The 13,139-nt window shown below is 47.9% G+C and overlaps 1 protein-coding gene across 2 annotated transcripts in view; it reads right to left on the bottom strand.

Annotated features, from left to right (window-relative positions):
- Window positions 1-13,139, bottom strand: part of CSTF2 (cleavage stimulation factor subunit 2) — a 265,759-nt gene that overhangs the window by 240,641 nt on the left and 11,979 nt on the right. For both annotated transcript variants that reach the window (XM_063936957.1, XM_063936958.1), the window contains exon 3: window positions 7,644-7,813. In XM_063936957.1, the coding sequence (XP_063793027.1) occupies window positions 7,644-7,813 (170 nt within the window). The remainder of the gene's footprint in view (window positions 1-7,643; window positions 7,814-13,139) is intronic.

The raw sequence follows: 13,139 nt of genomic DNA, 5'->3' as shown, positions 1-13,139 counted from the left end.
CTGCCCCATAATCCCATAAATTAATCTGTTTGCCAATTAATCAATTTAGACATGTGTCCGGCTTCATTTTCTTGAACTCCCCATAGTAATTGATTGTCATTGTTCATCTTTGTCACGACTTGCTGACACGTTTGTTAACAGATATATAAAATAAAATGTATTTATTTTATATAACACTGTTGCGCTAATTCAAGTTTGTGTGGGAATCCTCATTCCTCAACTAGCCTCTTCATGGAAAGAATTAAGTAATGGTTATCCTTAGGGGAATGCTGCCTATCCTTTGATATGTTCAAGAATCTTAAGCCATAAGTATACTAAAATGTGGCATTAAAGAAACTTTAAAATTATTCCAGTTAGAATCACCAATGTGATCTAAAACGCATACAATTTTAAAACAGCAAGACAGTAAATTATCCTCCTTAGAAATAATTCCCAAGAAAAAACTAATAGGATTTTCATTACCTACCGGTAAATCCTTTTCTCATAGTCCATAAGGGATACTGGGTAGACTTAGTACGATGGGTATAGACGGGGTCCAAAGGAGCCAGTGCACATTAAAATTTCTTCACTTGGTGTGCTGACTCTTCCCCTCTATGCCCCCTCCCACTGGCAGTTATAGGTAACACAGTGTCCGAAAGAGAAAGGAGATATATGAGAGAAGGAACATGATAACAAAGAGTGGTGAGTTTAAATACCAGCACACCACGAACATATAACAAACAGCAGCAGCTGGTAATAACAGCAACAGCTGAACAGGTAACTACATAACAGAGAACCTGCAGAAAACTCAACGCACAGAGGCGGGCGCCCAATATCCTAACGGGATTACGAGAAAAGGATTTACCGGTAGGTAATTAAAATCCTATTTTCTCTAGCATCCATAAGGGATATTGGGGAGACGTGGGACAATGGGGACATCCCAAAGCTTCCAGAACGGACGGGAATGTGCGGAGACTTCTACAGCACCGCCTGCCCAAACTGGGATTCTTCTTTGGCTAGGGTATTAAATTTGTAGAACTTTACTAAAGTTTTCTTCCCTTACCAGACAGCAGCTCGGCACAGTTGCAAGGCAGAGTGTCCGCAGGCAGCTGCACAGGAAGAGCCCACTGATCTTGTAGCGTGGGCCTTCAGAGACTTAGGAACAGGTAAGGCTGCCGACACATAGGCCTGTTAGTTAGTAAGGCTAAGCCAAAGTGCAATGGACTGCTTTGAAGCAGGACAACCCTTTTTCTGCGCATCACAGAGCACGAACATGGAATCAGTCTTTCTGATCCGAGCAGTTCGCTTGACATAGATCTTCAAGGCTCACACAGCATCCAATGTCTCCAGAGGAGCAGAAGAGTCAGAACTGGACGGGACCACAATAGGTTAATTCAGGAGAAACGCAGAGACAACCTTTGGCAGGAACTGCTGCCTAGTCCTGAGCTCCGCTCTATCCTCGTAAAAGACCAATTATGGGCTCTTACACGATAAGGCTCCCAATTCTGAGAAAAGTCTAGGAGAAGCCAGGGCAAGTAATATCACCATCTTCCACGTGAGGTACTTGTCTTCTACAGTCATCAGAGGCTCAAAACAGGAGGACTGCAGAAATTCCAACACCACCTTCAAATCCCACGGTGCCGTAGGCAGCACAAAAAGGAGATTTATGGTAAGAACTTACCTTTGCTAAATCTTTCTGCGAGGTACACTGGATTCCACAGGGAATAACATCAGGGGTGTAGAGTTGGATCTTGATCCGAGGCACTAACAGGCTAAAAGATTTGACTTTTCCCAAGATGCATAGCGCCGCCTCCTATATAACCCTGCCTCCGTACACAGGAGCTCAGTTTTGTTAACCAGTTCAATGAAGTAGCAGGTAAGAGAGACGACGACAGTTAGTAGCCAAAAAACACCACATTCTCACGACAGGAGAAAGTATCAGGGGCTAATGCCGTACCAACCCAAAGAAGCTAAGTGCGTCAGGGTGGGCACCCTGTAGAATCCAGTGTACCTCGCAGAAAGAGTTTTAACAAAAGGTAAGTTCTTACCATAAATCTCCTTTTCTGCAGTGGGGTACACTGGGTTCCACAGGGAACAACATCGGGGATGTCCTAAAGCAGTTCCTTATAGGAGGGGATGCACTGTAGCGGGCACAAGAATCCGGCGTCCAAAGGAAGCATCCAGGGAGGCGGAAGTATTGAAGGCATAGAACATTATGAACGTGTTCACGGAGGACCATGTAGCCGCCTTGCACAATCGTTCAAGGGTCGCACCACGGCGGGCTGCCCAAGAAGGTCAAACAGAAAAAGTAGAATGGGCTTTGATGGTAGCAGGAGCTGGAAGGCCAGCCTGTACATAAGCATGTGCAATCACCATTCTAATCCATCTGGCCAGGGTCTGCTTGTTAGCAGGCCAGCCACGTTTGTGAAAACCAAACAGTACAAAGAGAGAATCAGACTTCCTAATGGAGGCTGTCCTCTTCACACAGATACAGAGAGCTCGTACCACATCAAAAGACCGCTCTTTGGAGGACAAGTCAGGAGTACTAAAGGCCGGAACCACAATCTCCTGGTTAAGGTGGAAGGAAGACACCACCTTAGGTAAATAACCTGGGCGCGTTCTGAGAACTGCCAGGTCACGATGAAAAATCAGATAGGGGGACTTACAGGATAAGGCACCAAAGTCCGAGACCCTTCTAGCAGAGGCAATAGCCAGCAAAACAAGACCTTAAGGTAAAGCCACTTAAGGTCCGCAGAAGCAAGAGGTTCAAACAGAGACTCTTGCAAGGCCACCAGAACCACCAACAAATCCCATGGGGGCACAGGTGGTACATAAGGAGGTTGAATCCGTAAAACACCCTGAGTGAATGTATGAACATCAGGCAGGGTAGCAATCTCTCTCTGAAACCATACAGACAAGGCAGAAATGTGAACCTTGAGGAAGGCCAGACAAAGGCCTAAATCCAGGCCCTGTTGCAGGAAGGCCAAAAGTTTGGCCGTACTAAACTTGTAAATATCATGGTTATTAGCAAAGTAAGAATTCCAGAGCCTATGATAAATCAGAGCAGAAGCCGGCTTACGGGCCTTCAACATAGTTTGAACGACCGCCTTAGAGAATCCCTTGGCCCTCAGTACGGAAGCTTCAAGAGCCACGCCGTCAAAGCCAGTCGGGCCAAATCCTGGTAAACACAAGGGCTCTGAACGAGGTGGTCTGGTCGTTGTGGAAGTAGTAGAAGGGGGCACTCTAGTAGAGACCTTGCAGGTCTTAGAACCAGTGCCGTCTGGGCCACGCTGGAGCTATGAGAAGCAGGATTCCTCCTTCCTGCTTGAACTTCCGTATTACCCTGGGCAGGAGTGACACCGGAGGGAACACATACGGCAGCCGAAAGTTCCATGGAATTGCTAGTGCGTCCACGAACGCTGCTTGAGTATCCCTTGTCCTTGCTCGGAACCTTGTGATTGTGTCGAGACGCCATCAGGTCTACGTCTAGAAGGCCCTACTTGTTCACTAGGAGTTGAAATACTTCTGGATGGAGGCTCCGCTCTCCGGCGTGTATGTCCTTACGACTGAGGAAGTCTGCTTCCCAGTTGAGGACCCCCCAGAATGAATACTGCCTATATGGCTGGCAGATTCCGTTCCGCCCATTGAAGAATCTTTAACACTTCCATCATTGCCATGCGGCTTCGAGTGCCGCCTTGATGATTTATGTATGCCACCGTGGTGGCATTGTCTGATTGTACTTGAACAGGCCTGTTCTGTACCAGATGCTGGGCCAGTTTCAGAGCATTGAACACTGCCCGCAACTCCAGAATGTTTATCGGGAGGAGAGACTCCTGCCTAGTCCACCGACCCTGAAGAGAGTGTTGCCCCAACACTGTGCCCCAACCCCTCAGACTAGCATCAGTCGTCAGAAGGACCCAGTTCGAGATCCAGAAGGGATGGCCCCTGCTCAACCATTGATCCTGTAGCCACCAGGTCAGTGACAGACGTACCTCCGGAGACAAGGATATAATTTGAGACCTGATCCGGTAAGGCAGGCCGTCCCATTTGGCAACAACCAGTTTCTGCAGAGGGCGGGAATGAAATTGAGCGTACCCCACCATGTCGAAGGCCTACACCATGAGGGCAAGTACTTGCATCACCGAGTGTATCGACACACATGGGCGAGAGAGGTAGTAACGTATCTTGTCCTGGGCCGGCCACCTGCACTGGAACTGTGCACCTTGAGTGACAGCACCCCATCCTTGCAGACTCGCATCCGTCGTGAGGAGGGTAAAATCCTAAATCCCAAAACTCCAGCCTTCCAGCAGGTTGGAGGACTGCAGCAACCACAGGAGGGAAATCCTGGTCTGAGGTGACAGCCGAATCATCCGATCCGGACCACTTGCTCAGGAGATCCAACTGAAATGTTCAGGCATGGAACCTCCCATAATGGATCGCCTCGTATGAGGTGACCATCTTTCCCAACAATCTGATGCAAAGATGGATGGATACTCAAGTAGGTCGGAGCAGCATGCGTATCTCCTGAAGTTGTTTCGCTATGTCCTCTGGGAGGAACACCTTCTGGGCCACCGTATCTAGCAACATCCCCAGGAACAGGAGCTGTTGAGTCGGCTCCAGGTGGGACTTCTGTAGATTGAGAATCCACCCATGGCGTGACAGAAACTGGATAGTGTTGTAGATAAGGAGCAATAAAAGCTCCCTGGATCTTGCTTTTATCAGAAGAGCCTCCAGGGTAAGGGACAACAATGACCCCATGGACCTGGAGTTGGAGCATCATCTCCGCCATCACCTTCGTGAATACCCTCGGAGCCGTGGACAGGCCAAAGGGTAGTGCCTGGAACAGGTAGTGATCGTCCAGTAGGGCAAACCTCAGATAAGCCTGATGAGGTGGCCAAATTGGAATATGAAAGTAGGCGTCCTTGATATCCAAGGAAACCATGAACTCCTGTTCTTCCAGGCCCGCAATCACTGCCCTCAGGGATTCCATTTTGAACTTTAAAACCTCTAGGTAAGGGTTCAAGGACTTTAGATTCAAAATGGGCAGTACCGAGCCATCCGGCTTTGGTACCACAAACAGGTTGGGAGTAATAACCCATGCCTCGATATGGTATCGGTACTGGAAAATGACGTGGGACTGGACCAACTTTCGGATATGGCCTGTTGCAACGTAACTTGCATATCCTCCAAAGCTGGTAAGCTTGATTTGAAAAAACGTTGGGAAGGAGCACCGTCGAACTCCAGCTTGTAGCCCTGAGAAATGATTTCCTTTACCCAGGTATCCTGGCAGGAGCCTTCCCAGATGCGGCTGAAGTAACGCAGTCAAGCTCTCACCTCGAGATCTCCTCGGGGTGGGTGGGCACAGTCATGCTGAGGGCTTAGTGGAAGCAGAACTGGTGCTGTTCCTGAAAACTGGTGGTGGCAGGACTTTTTGACTTAACTCTGGTGCCTCTATTCGCACTGGAGGCACCTCTGGCCCTAGATCAAAATCTGTTAGACCGAAAGGACTGAACAGATGGCCGCAGGTAGGAACGCTTAGCCGGCGGGGCCCCAGAGGGAAGAAATGTGGATTTCCCAGCAGTGACTTTGGAAAGCCACGTATCCAACTGAACCCAAAAGAGCCAGCCCCCACTGCGCTTTGATTCTGCGTCCGCTATCCACTAACGCAACCACAAAGCCCTGCAGAAGCCATGGCAGAAGTCCTAGCATTAATATTCCCCATCGCCTTAAGCGAGTCACACAGGACGCGTGTAGTGTCCTGAATGTGCTTGAGAAAAGTCACCATAGTGACCAGAGGCATATCCCCGGAGAGGACCCCCTGAATTTGAGTAGCCCACGTATGAATGGCATGGGTCATCCAGCAACCAGCTATGACCGGCCCCTGCGATACACGCTGCCATGTAAATAGATTTGAGTGTAATCTCTATCTTTCTGTCCCAAGGATCCTTCATGGTAAAGGAGCCCGGGACAGGCAGCACTGCCTTTTTGGACAGTCGAGAGACCGATACGTCAACCCCCGGGTTTTCCTCACAGAATTTCCTATCTTCAGAAGCAAATGGGAAAGTGCGCAAACACTTTTTGACACTTAGAATTTTGTGTCTGGATTTTTCCAGGCTAACTTGAAAAGGCCATCCAACTCTGCAGAATCAGGGAAAAAGTGACATTAGGCTTGTTTTGTGTACAGAAAAATGACTGCTGTGACGCAGTGTCCTCTAGAGGGAGCTTTAACACGTCCCGTATAGCCAGAATGAGGGGTTCAATACCCTGAGCAGAATCAGAATCCCCACTGACGGGATCTAAGTCCTCCCCATCCTCCTGTATATCCTCATCGGAATCCGAGAGTAGGGCAGGTAAACCACGCTTCTGTGGACATGCATGAGAGATGGAGGGCTGTGTAATATCTGCCCTAGCAGCTAAGCCTGCAACAGTTTGTTGCCGTAGCCGAGTTTTCTGAACATTAGCAGACAGTTGTGATGACATATCAGACATAATAGTTTTAAGAGCCCCTAGCAAGGAGGGCTCTGGACCCTCTCCCTGAGCCCATTCACTGATTTGTGAATATTGATTGCATTGTTCACATGAAACAGAATCAGTAGATAAGGGAGAGAATCTAGTGTGGCATACACTGCAGAGTTTGTGTTTACTCATGTTTATAGTAATCACAAATACATACACATACAAACAAAGTATACTGATCAAGCCTGCCCTTACTGTATGTGAGAGGAGACACACAGAGAGACACCAGTACACTAAGCTGCACAGTCCAAGTGAGGCTAATATTACAGTGAAACACTAGTACACACTGTCCTGTAGAGGGGACAGATTGTGTACAATAGCGGCTCTCACCCTTTGCTACACCCTGTACCAGTTTTCCAGCATGTCTTGGGAGTCAGGAAGAGCTGTGTGTGCTGTGCATTAAGCAGAGGAAGGCGCCAAAACGCCTCTGGTCCCGCTCTGAGGTATCTCCGCCCCCACAATGGCGCCGGAGCTACAGTGATTTTTATACTGGCAAAAGTCTCCTACCATGCTTAAAAACCATCACACAAGTGTTAGTTTAAGCCATCTTGAGCTAGTTTACAAGGGGGGGGGGGGGGGGGGGGGCTCTAGTGGGTCCCCCCCAAGAGGGTCCCGTATGCCGCACCCACGTCCAGCCGCACTTTGAACCAGGGGCCCCCGGTTTGTACACACCACAGACGTCAACTTAAGGCATATGTTAGGGGTGTGCAGCATGCTGCGATTGCGAAAGCCAAGGCGCATTGCCCCGCTGAACAAACCACCTCTCACAACGGTGGTCCTACAGCAGGGAAGCAGCTCTGCACCTAGCAAGGCCAGTGACAGTCTGCCCCCAACTTCCCACGGTGCAGGTATGCGGTTACCCAAACAGCATACCGAAAAAAAATAACTTTTAAAAAAAAAAATTGAAGAAAACTCTGGAGCAGCAGAGATGTGCATCCTCTCCTGAGGGCACTTTTTTCTAAACTGTGGGAGGGGGCATAGAGGGGAGGAGCAAGCACACCCAGTGAAGAAATTTTAAGTGCACCGGCTCCTTTGGACCCCGTCTATACCCATCGTACCAAGTCTCCCAAATATCCCTTATGGATGCTAGAGGAATATTTAAGCAATGATTGCCATGAAACACCAAAACAAAACTATCAAATACAAACTCTTGAGCTCTTCCTTGTTCTTCTCGCTGGCAGCATTGTCCACGCGTAGCGCTCGGCCACTGAATTCTCTCCCATTTAGGTTGCGCATGGCACTGAGGGCTGTCTCCTGATCCTGATACTCACAGAAGCCATATCCTTTGGGCTTTCCAGTTTCCCTATCATACACCAACCTAACAAATCAGAAACAAAAACAAAAATTATGATATAGAAGCTGCATGGAAGTGGTAGGCAGTCACAGAGCTACTGCAACAATGATGAACAAGAACACATGCTTTTTAACTTCAATTAACATAAGTAATTGAAGTTCATGCTATTTAATCAGTTTCAACATAGAATTTATAAACTGCTTTCTGCAACACAAAATTTAATTATAGTTAAATACATTTTTAATTAATTTTATAGCCACAATACCAGTAGATTGACCACAGCTACTTACTAATGCCATTTATACCACAGCCATGTCTCAACCAAAGGGTTTATTCAGTATTACAAACGAGTACAAGAAATACAGATGGAGGGCGCTGTCAATAGCCGCTGGTGTAGGGGGTGGTAATCCCCAATATATGTAGTCACAGAAAAAAACAGAAAAACACCTGCGCTCTGTTGTATGGGTCACAAGGCATTCACTAGTCCCCTTAGGAGAAGTATATCATACCCCAGGCTAGGATTCTCTCCAATTATGGTCCACAGATATAGTTGTAGGTGAGTAGCAGCTTTGCTAAGTCCCTTTTTTAAGCACACCGTGCAAGCATTAAGATGATGATTTTTTATACCAGACAACTTATATGTTTTTAGATAAAAATTCTATTAAATTTGTATATTAATTCAACCTAAAACCTACCGTCCTTTTATATTTATTTATTTATTAATATTTTCTAACTCTTAGATTATTACTGGAGGGATATACCCTTGTTTACAACAGAGCGCAGGTGTTTTTCTGTTTTATTCAGTATTACACTGGCTAATGAAGACACACATGTTTTGGCCTAGTCAGTGCAGGATGTTCTTACCAAAAGGGTGAAGTGCTAAGTGGCATTTTATAAAGGCATCTGGCAAGACAGCATTCGGAAAAAAAAAAAAAAATTATAAACTACAATCTGTAGTATGGCGACACAAACTTCACTCCCCCCTGCCGCTGGGTCGCCTGTCGGCCGTATCCGCCGTCGGGCAGCCGAATGTGTAGGACCATTTAGGGAGGGAAGAGTAAACAATGGCCACATGGAGAACTTTTCAACCAAAGAGTCGCCCTTATCCTTATCTAGCCTTTAGTAAGGCTTTTGACATGGTCCCAATAAACGGGGTTCCTGCAAGTGCTCAAGACTAAGGCAAAAAAAAAAAAAGTGGGTCTTTTTTCTTTTTTTAACATAACTTTTATTAAATGTTTTTAAAAAATAAGATTTTACTCACCGGTAAATCTATTTCTCGTAGTCCGTAGTGGATGCTGGAAACTCCGTAAGGACCATGGGGAATAGACGGGCTGCGCAGGAGACTGGGCACTCTAAAAGAAAGATTAGGTACTATCTGGTGTGCACTGGCTCCTCCCTCTATGCCCCTCCTCCAGACCTCAGTTAGGATACTGTGCCCGGAAGAGCTGACACAATAAGGAAGGATTTTGAATCCCGGGTAAGACTCATACCAGCCACACCAATCACACCGTATAACTCGTGATACTATACCCAGTTAACAGTATGAAATATAACAGAGCATCTCAACAGATAGCTCAACAATAACCCTTTAGTTAGGCAATAACTATATACAAGTATTGCAGACAATCCGCACTTGGGATGGGCGCCCAGCATCCACTACGGACTACGAGAAATAGATTTACCGGTGAGTAAAATCTTATTTTCTCTGACGTCCTAGTGGATGCTGGGAACTCCGTAAGGACCATGGGGATTATACCAAAGCTCCCAAACGGGCGGGAGTGCGCGGATGACTCTGCAGCACCGAATGAGAGAACTCAAGGTCCTCCTCAGCCAGGGTATCAAATTTGTAGAATTTTGCAAACGCGTTTGCCCCTGACCAAGTTGCAGCTCGGCAAAGTTGTAAAGCCGAGACCCCTCGGGCAGCTGCCCAAGAAGAGCCCACTTTCCTCGTGGAATGGGCTTTTACTGATTTAGGATGCGGCAATCAAGCCGCAGATTGCGCCAGCTGAATTGTGCTACAAATCCAGCGAGCAATAGTCTGCTTAGAAGCAGGAGCACCTAGGTTATTGGGTGCATACAGGATATAATTGTAAAGCGCAACGGAATATGCTGCGCTATATAAGAAACTGTTAATAAATAAGTAATAAATAAATAAGAAGCGAGTCAGTTTTCCTGACTCCAGCCGTCCTGGAAACATACATTTTCAAGGCCCTGACTACGTCCAGTAACTTGGAATCTTCCAAGTCCCTAGTAGCCGCAGGCACTACAATAGGTTGGTTCAAGTGAAAAGCTGATACCACCTTTGGGAGAAACTGGGGACGAGTCCTCAATTCTGCCCTATCCATATGGAAAATCAGATAAGGGCTTTTACATGACAAAGCCGCCAATTCTGACACACGCCTGGCCGAAGCCAAGGCCAATAACATGACCACTTTCCACGTGAGATATTTCAGATCCACAGTTTTAAGTGGCTCAAACCAATGTGATTTCAGGAAACTCAACACCACTTTGAGATCCCAAGGTGCCACAGGAGGCACAAAAGGGGGCTGAATATGTAGCACTCCCTTTACAAATGTCTGAACTTCAGGCATTGAAGCCAGTTCTTTCTGGAAGAAAATCGACAGAGCCAAAATCTGGACCTTAATGGAACCCAATTTTAGGCCCATAGTCACTCCCGACTGTAGGAAGTGCAGAAAACGACCCAGCTGAAATTCCTCTGTAGGGGCCTTTCTGGCCTCACACCACGCAACATTTTCGCCAAATACGGTGATAATGGTTTGCGGTTACTTCTTTCCTGGCTTTTATCAGCGTAGGAATGACTTCCTCCGGAATGCCCTTTTCCTTTAGGATCCGGAATTCAACCGCCATGCCGTCAAACGCAGCCGCGGTAAGTCTTGGAACAGACAGGGCCCCTGCTGTAGCAGATCCTGTCTGAGCGGTAGAGGCCAGGGGTCCTCTGATATAATTTCTTGAAGTTCTGGGTACCAAGCTCTTCTTGGCCAATCCGGAACCACGAGTATCGTTCTTACTCCTCGCCTTCTTATTATTCTCAGTATCTTTGGTATGAGAGGCAGAGGAGGGAACACATAAACAGACTGGTACACCCACGGTGTCACCAGAGCGTCCACAGCTATCGCCTGAGGGTCCCTTGACCTGGCGCAATATCTCTTTAGTTTTTTGTTGAGGCGGGACGCCATCATGTCCACCTGTGGCCTTTCCCAACGGTGTACAATCATTTGGAAGACTTCTGGATGAAGTCCCCATTCTCCCGGGTGTAGGTCGTGTCTGCTGAGGAAGTCTGCTTCCCAGTTGTCCACTCCCGGAATGAACACTGCTGACAGTGCTATGACGTGATTTTCCGCCCATCGGAGAATCCTTGTGGCTATTGCCATCGCCATCCTGCTTCTTGTGCCGCCCTGTCTGTTTACATGGGCGACTGCCGTGATGTTGTCTGATTGGATCAGTACCGGCTGGTTTTGAAGCAGGGGCCTTGCCTGACTTAGGGCATTGTAAATGGCCCTCAGTTCCAGAATATTTATGTGTAGGGACGACTCCTGACTTGACCAAAGTCCTTGGAAATTTCTTTCCTGTGTGACTGCCCCCCAGCCTCGAAGGCTGGCATCCGTGGTCACCAGGACCCAGTCCTGTATGCCGAATCTGCGGACCTCTAGAAGATGAGCACTCTGCAGCCACCACAGCAGAGACACCCTGGTCCTTGGGGACAGGGTTATCAGTCGATGCATCTGAAGATGCGATCCCGACCACTTGTCCAAGAGGTCCCACTGGAAGGTCCTTGCATGGAACCTGCCGAATGGAATTGCTTCGTATGAAGCCACCATTTTTCCCAGAACTCGTGTGCAGTGATGCACCGATACCTGTTTTGGTTTCAGGAGGTCTCTGACTATAGATGATAGCTCCTTGGCTTTCTCCTGCGGGAGAAACACTTTTCTCTAACGTCCTAAGTGGATGCTGGGGACTCCGTCAGGACCATGGGGAATAGCGGCTCCGCAGGAGACAGGGCACAAAAAGTAAGCTTTTAGGATCACATGGTGTGTACTGGCTCCTCCCCCTATGACCCTCCTCCAAGCCTCAGTTAGGTTTTTGTGCCCGTCCGAGCAGGGTGCAATCTAGGTGGCTCTCCTAAAGAGCTGCTTAGAAAAAGTTTTTTAGGTTTTTTATTTTCAGTGAGTCCTGCTGGCAACAGGCTCACTGCATCGAGGGACTTAGGGGAGAGAATTTCAACTCACCTGCGTGCAGGATGGATTGGATTCTTAGGCTACTGGACACCATTAGCTCCAGAGGGAGTCGGAACACAGGTCTCACCCTGGGGTTCGTCCCGGAGCCGCGCCGCCGACCCCCCTTACAGATTATGAAGATTGAAGGTCCGGAAACAGGCGGCAGAAGGCTCTTCAGTCTTCATGAAGGTAGCGCACAGCACTGCAGCTGTGCGCCATTGTTGTCACACACTTCACACCAGACGGTCACGGAGGGTGCAGGGCGCAGCTGGGGGCGCCCTGGGCAGCAATATATAATACCTTTTATGGCAAAAGAATACATCACATATAGCCATTAAGGCTATATGTATGTATTTAACCCATGCCAAATGTCTAAAACTCCGGGAGAAAAGCCCGCCGGAATAGGGGGCGGGGCTTATTCTCCTCAGCACACAGCGCCATTTTCCTGCTCAGCTCCGCTGTGAGGAAGGCTCCCAGGACTCTCCCCTGCACTGCACTACAGAAACAGGGTAAAACAGAGAGGGGGGGCATATTTTGGCGATATTTTTATATATTTAAGCGGCTATAAGGAACAACACTTATATAGGGTTGTTCCCATATATATTATAGCGCTTGGGTGTGTGCTGGCAAACTCTCCCTCTGTCTCCCCAAAGGGCTAGTGGGGTCCTGTCTTCGATAAGAGCATTCCCTGTGTGTCGGTACGTGTGTGTCGACATGTATGAGGACGAAGTTGGCGTGGAGGCAGAGCAATTGCCGATAATGGTGATGTCACCCCCCAGGGAGTCGACACCGGAATGGATGGCTTTGTTTATGGAATTACGTGATAATGTCAGCACATTACAAAAATCAGTTGACGACATGAGACGGCCGGCAAACCAGTTAGTACCTGCCCAGGCGTCTCAGACACCGTCAGGGGCTGTAAAGCGCCCTTTACCTCAGTCGGTCGACACAGACCCAGACACTGAATCTAGTGTCGACGGTGATGAAACAAACGTATTTTCAAGTAGGGCCACACGTTATATGATCACGGTAATGAAGGAGGCTTTGCATATCTCTGATACTACAAGTCCCACAAAAAGGGGTATTATGTGGGGGGTAAAAAAAAACTACCTGTA

The sequence above is a fragment of the Pseudophryne corroboree genome, chromosome 8, assembly GCF_028390025.1.
Source record: "Pseudophryne corroboree isolate aPseCor3 chromosome 8, aPseCor3.hap2, whole genome shotgun sequence".
NCBI classification, from domain to species: domain Eukaryota; kingdom Metazoa; phylum Chordata; class Amphibia; order Anura; family Myobatrachidae; genus Pseudophryne; species Pseudophryne corroboree.
Note: the sequence above shows the minus strand (reverse complement) of the source record. Positions and strands in the feature narration are given on the sequence as shown.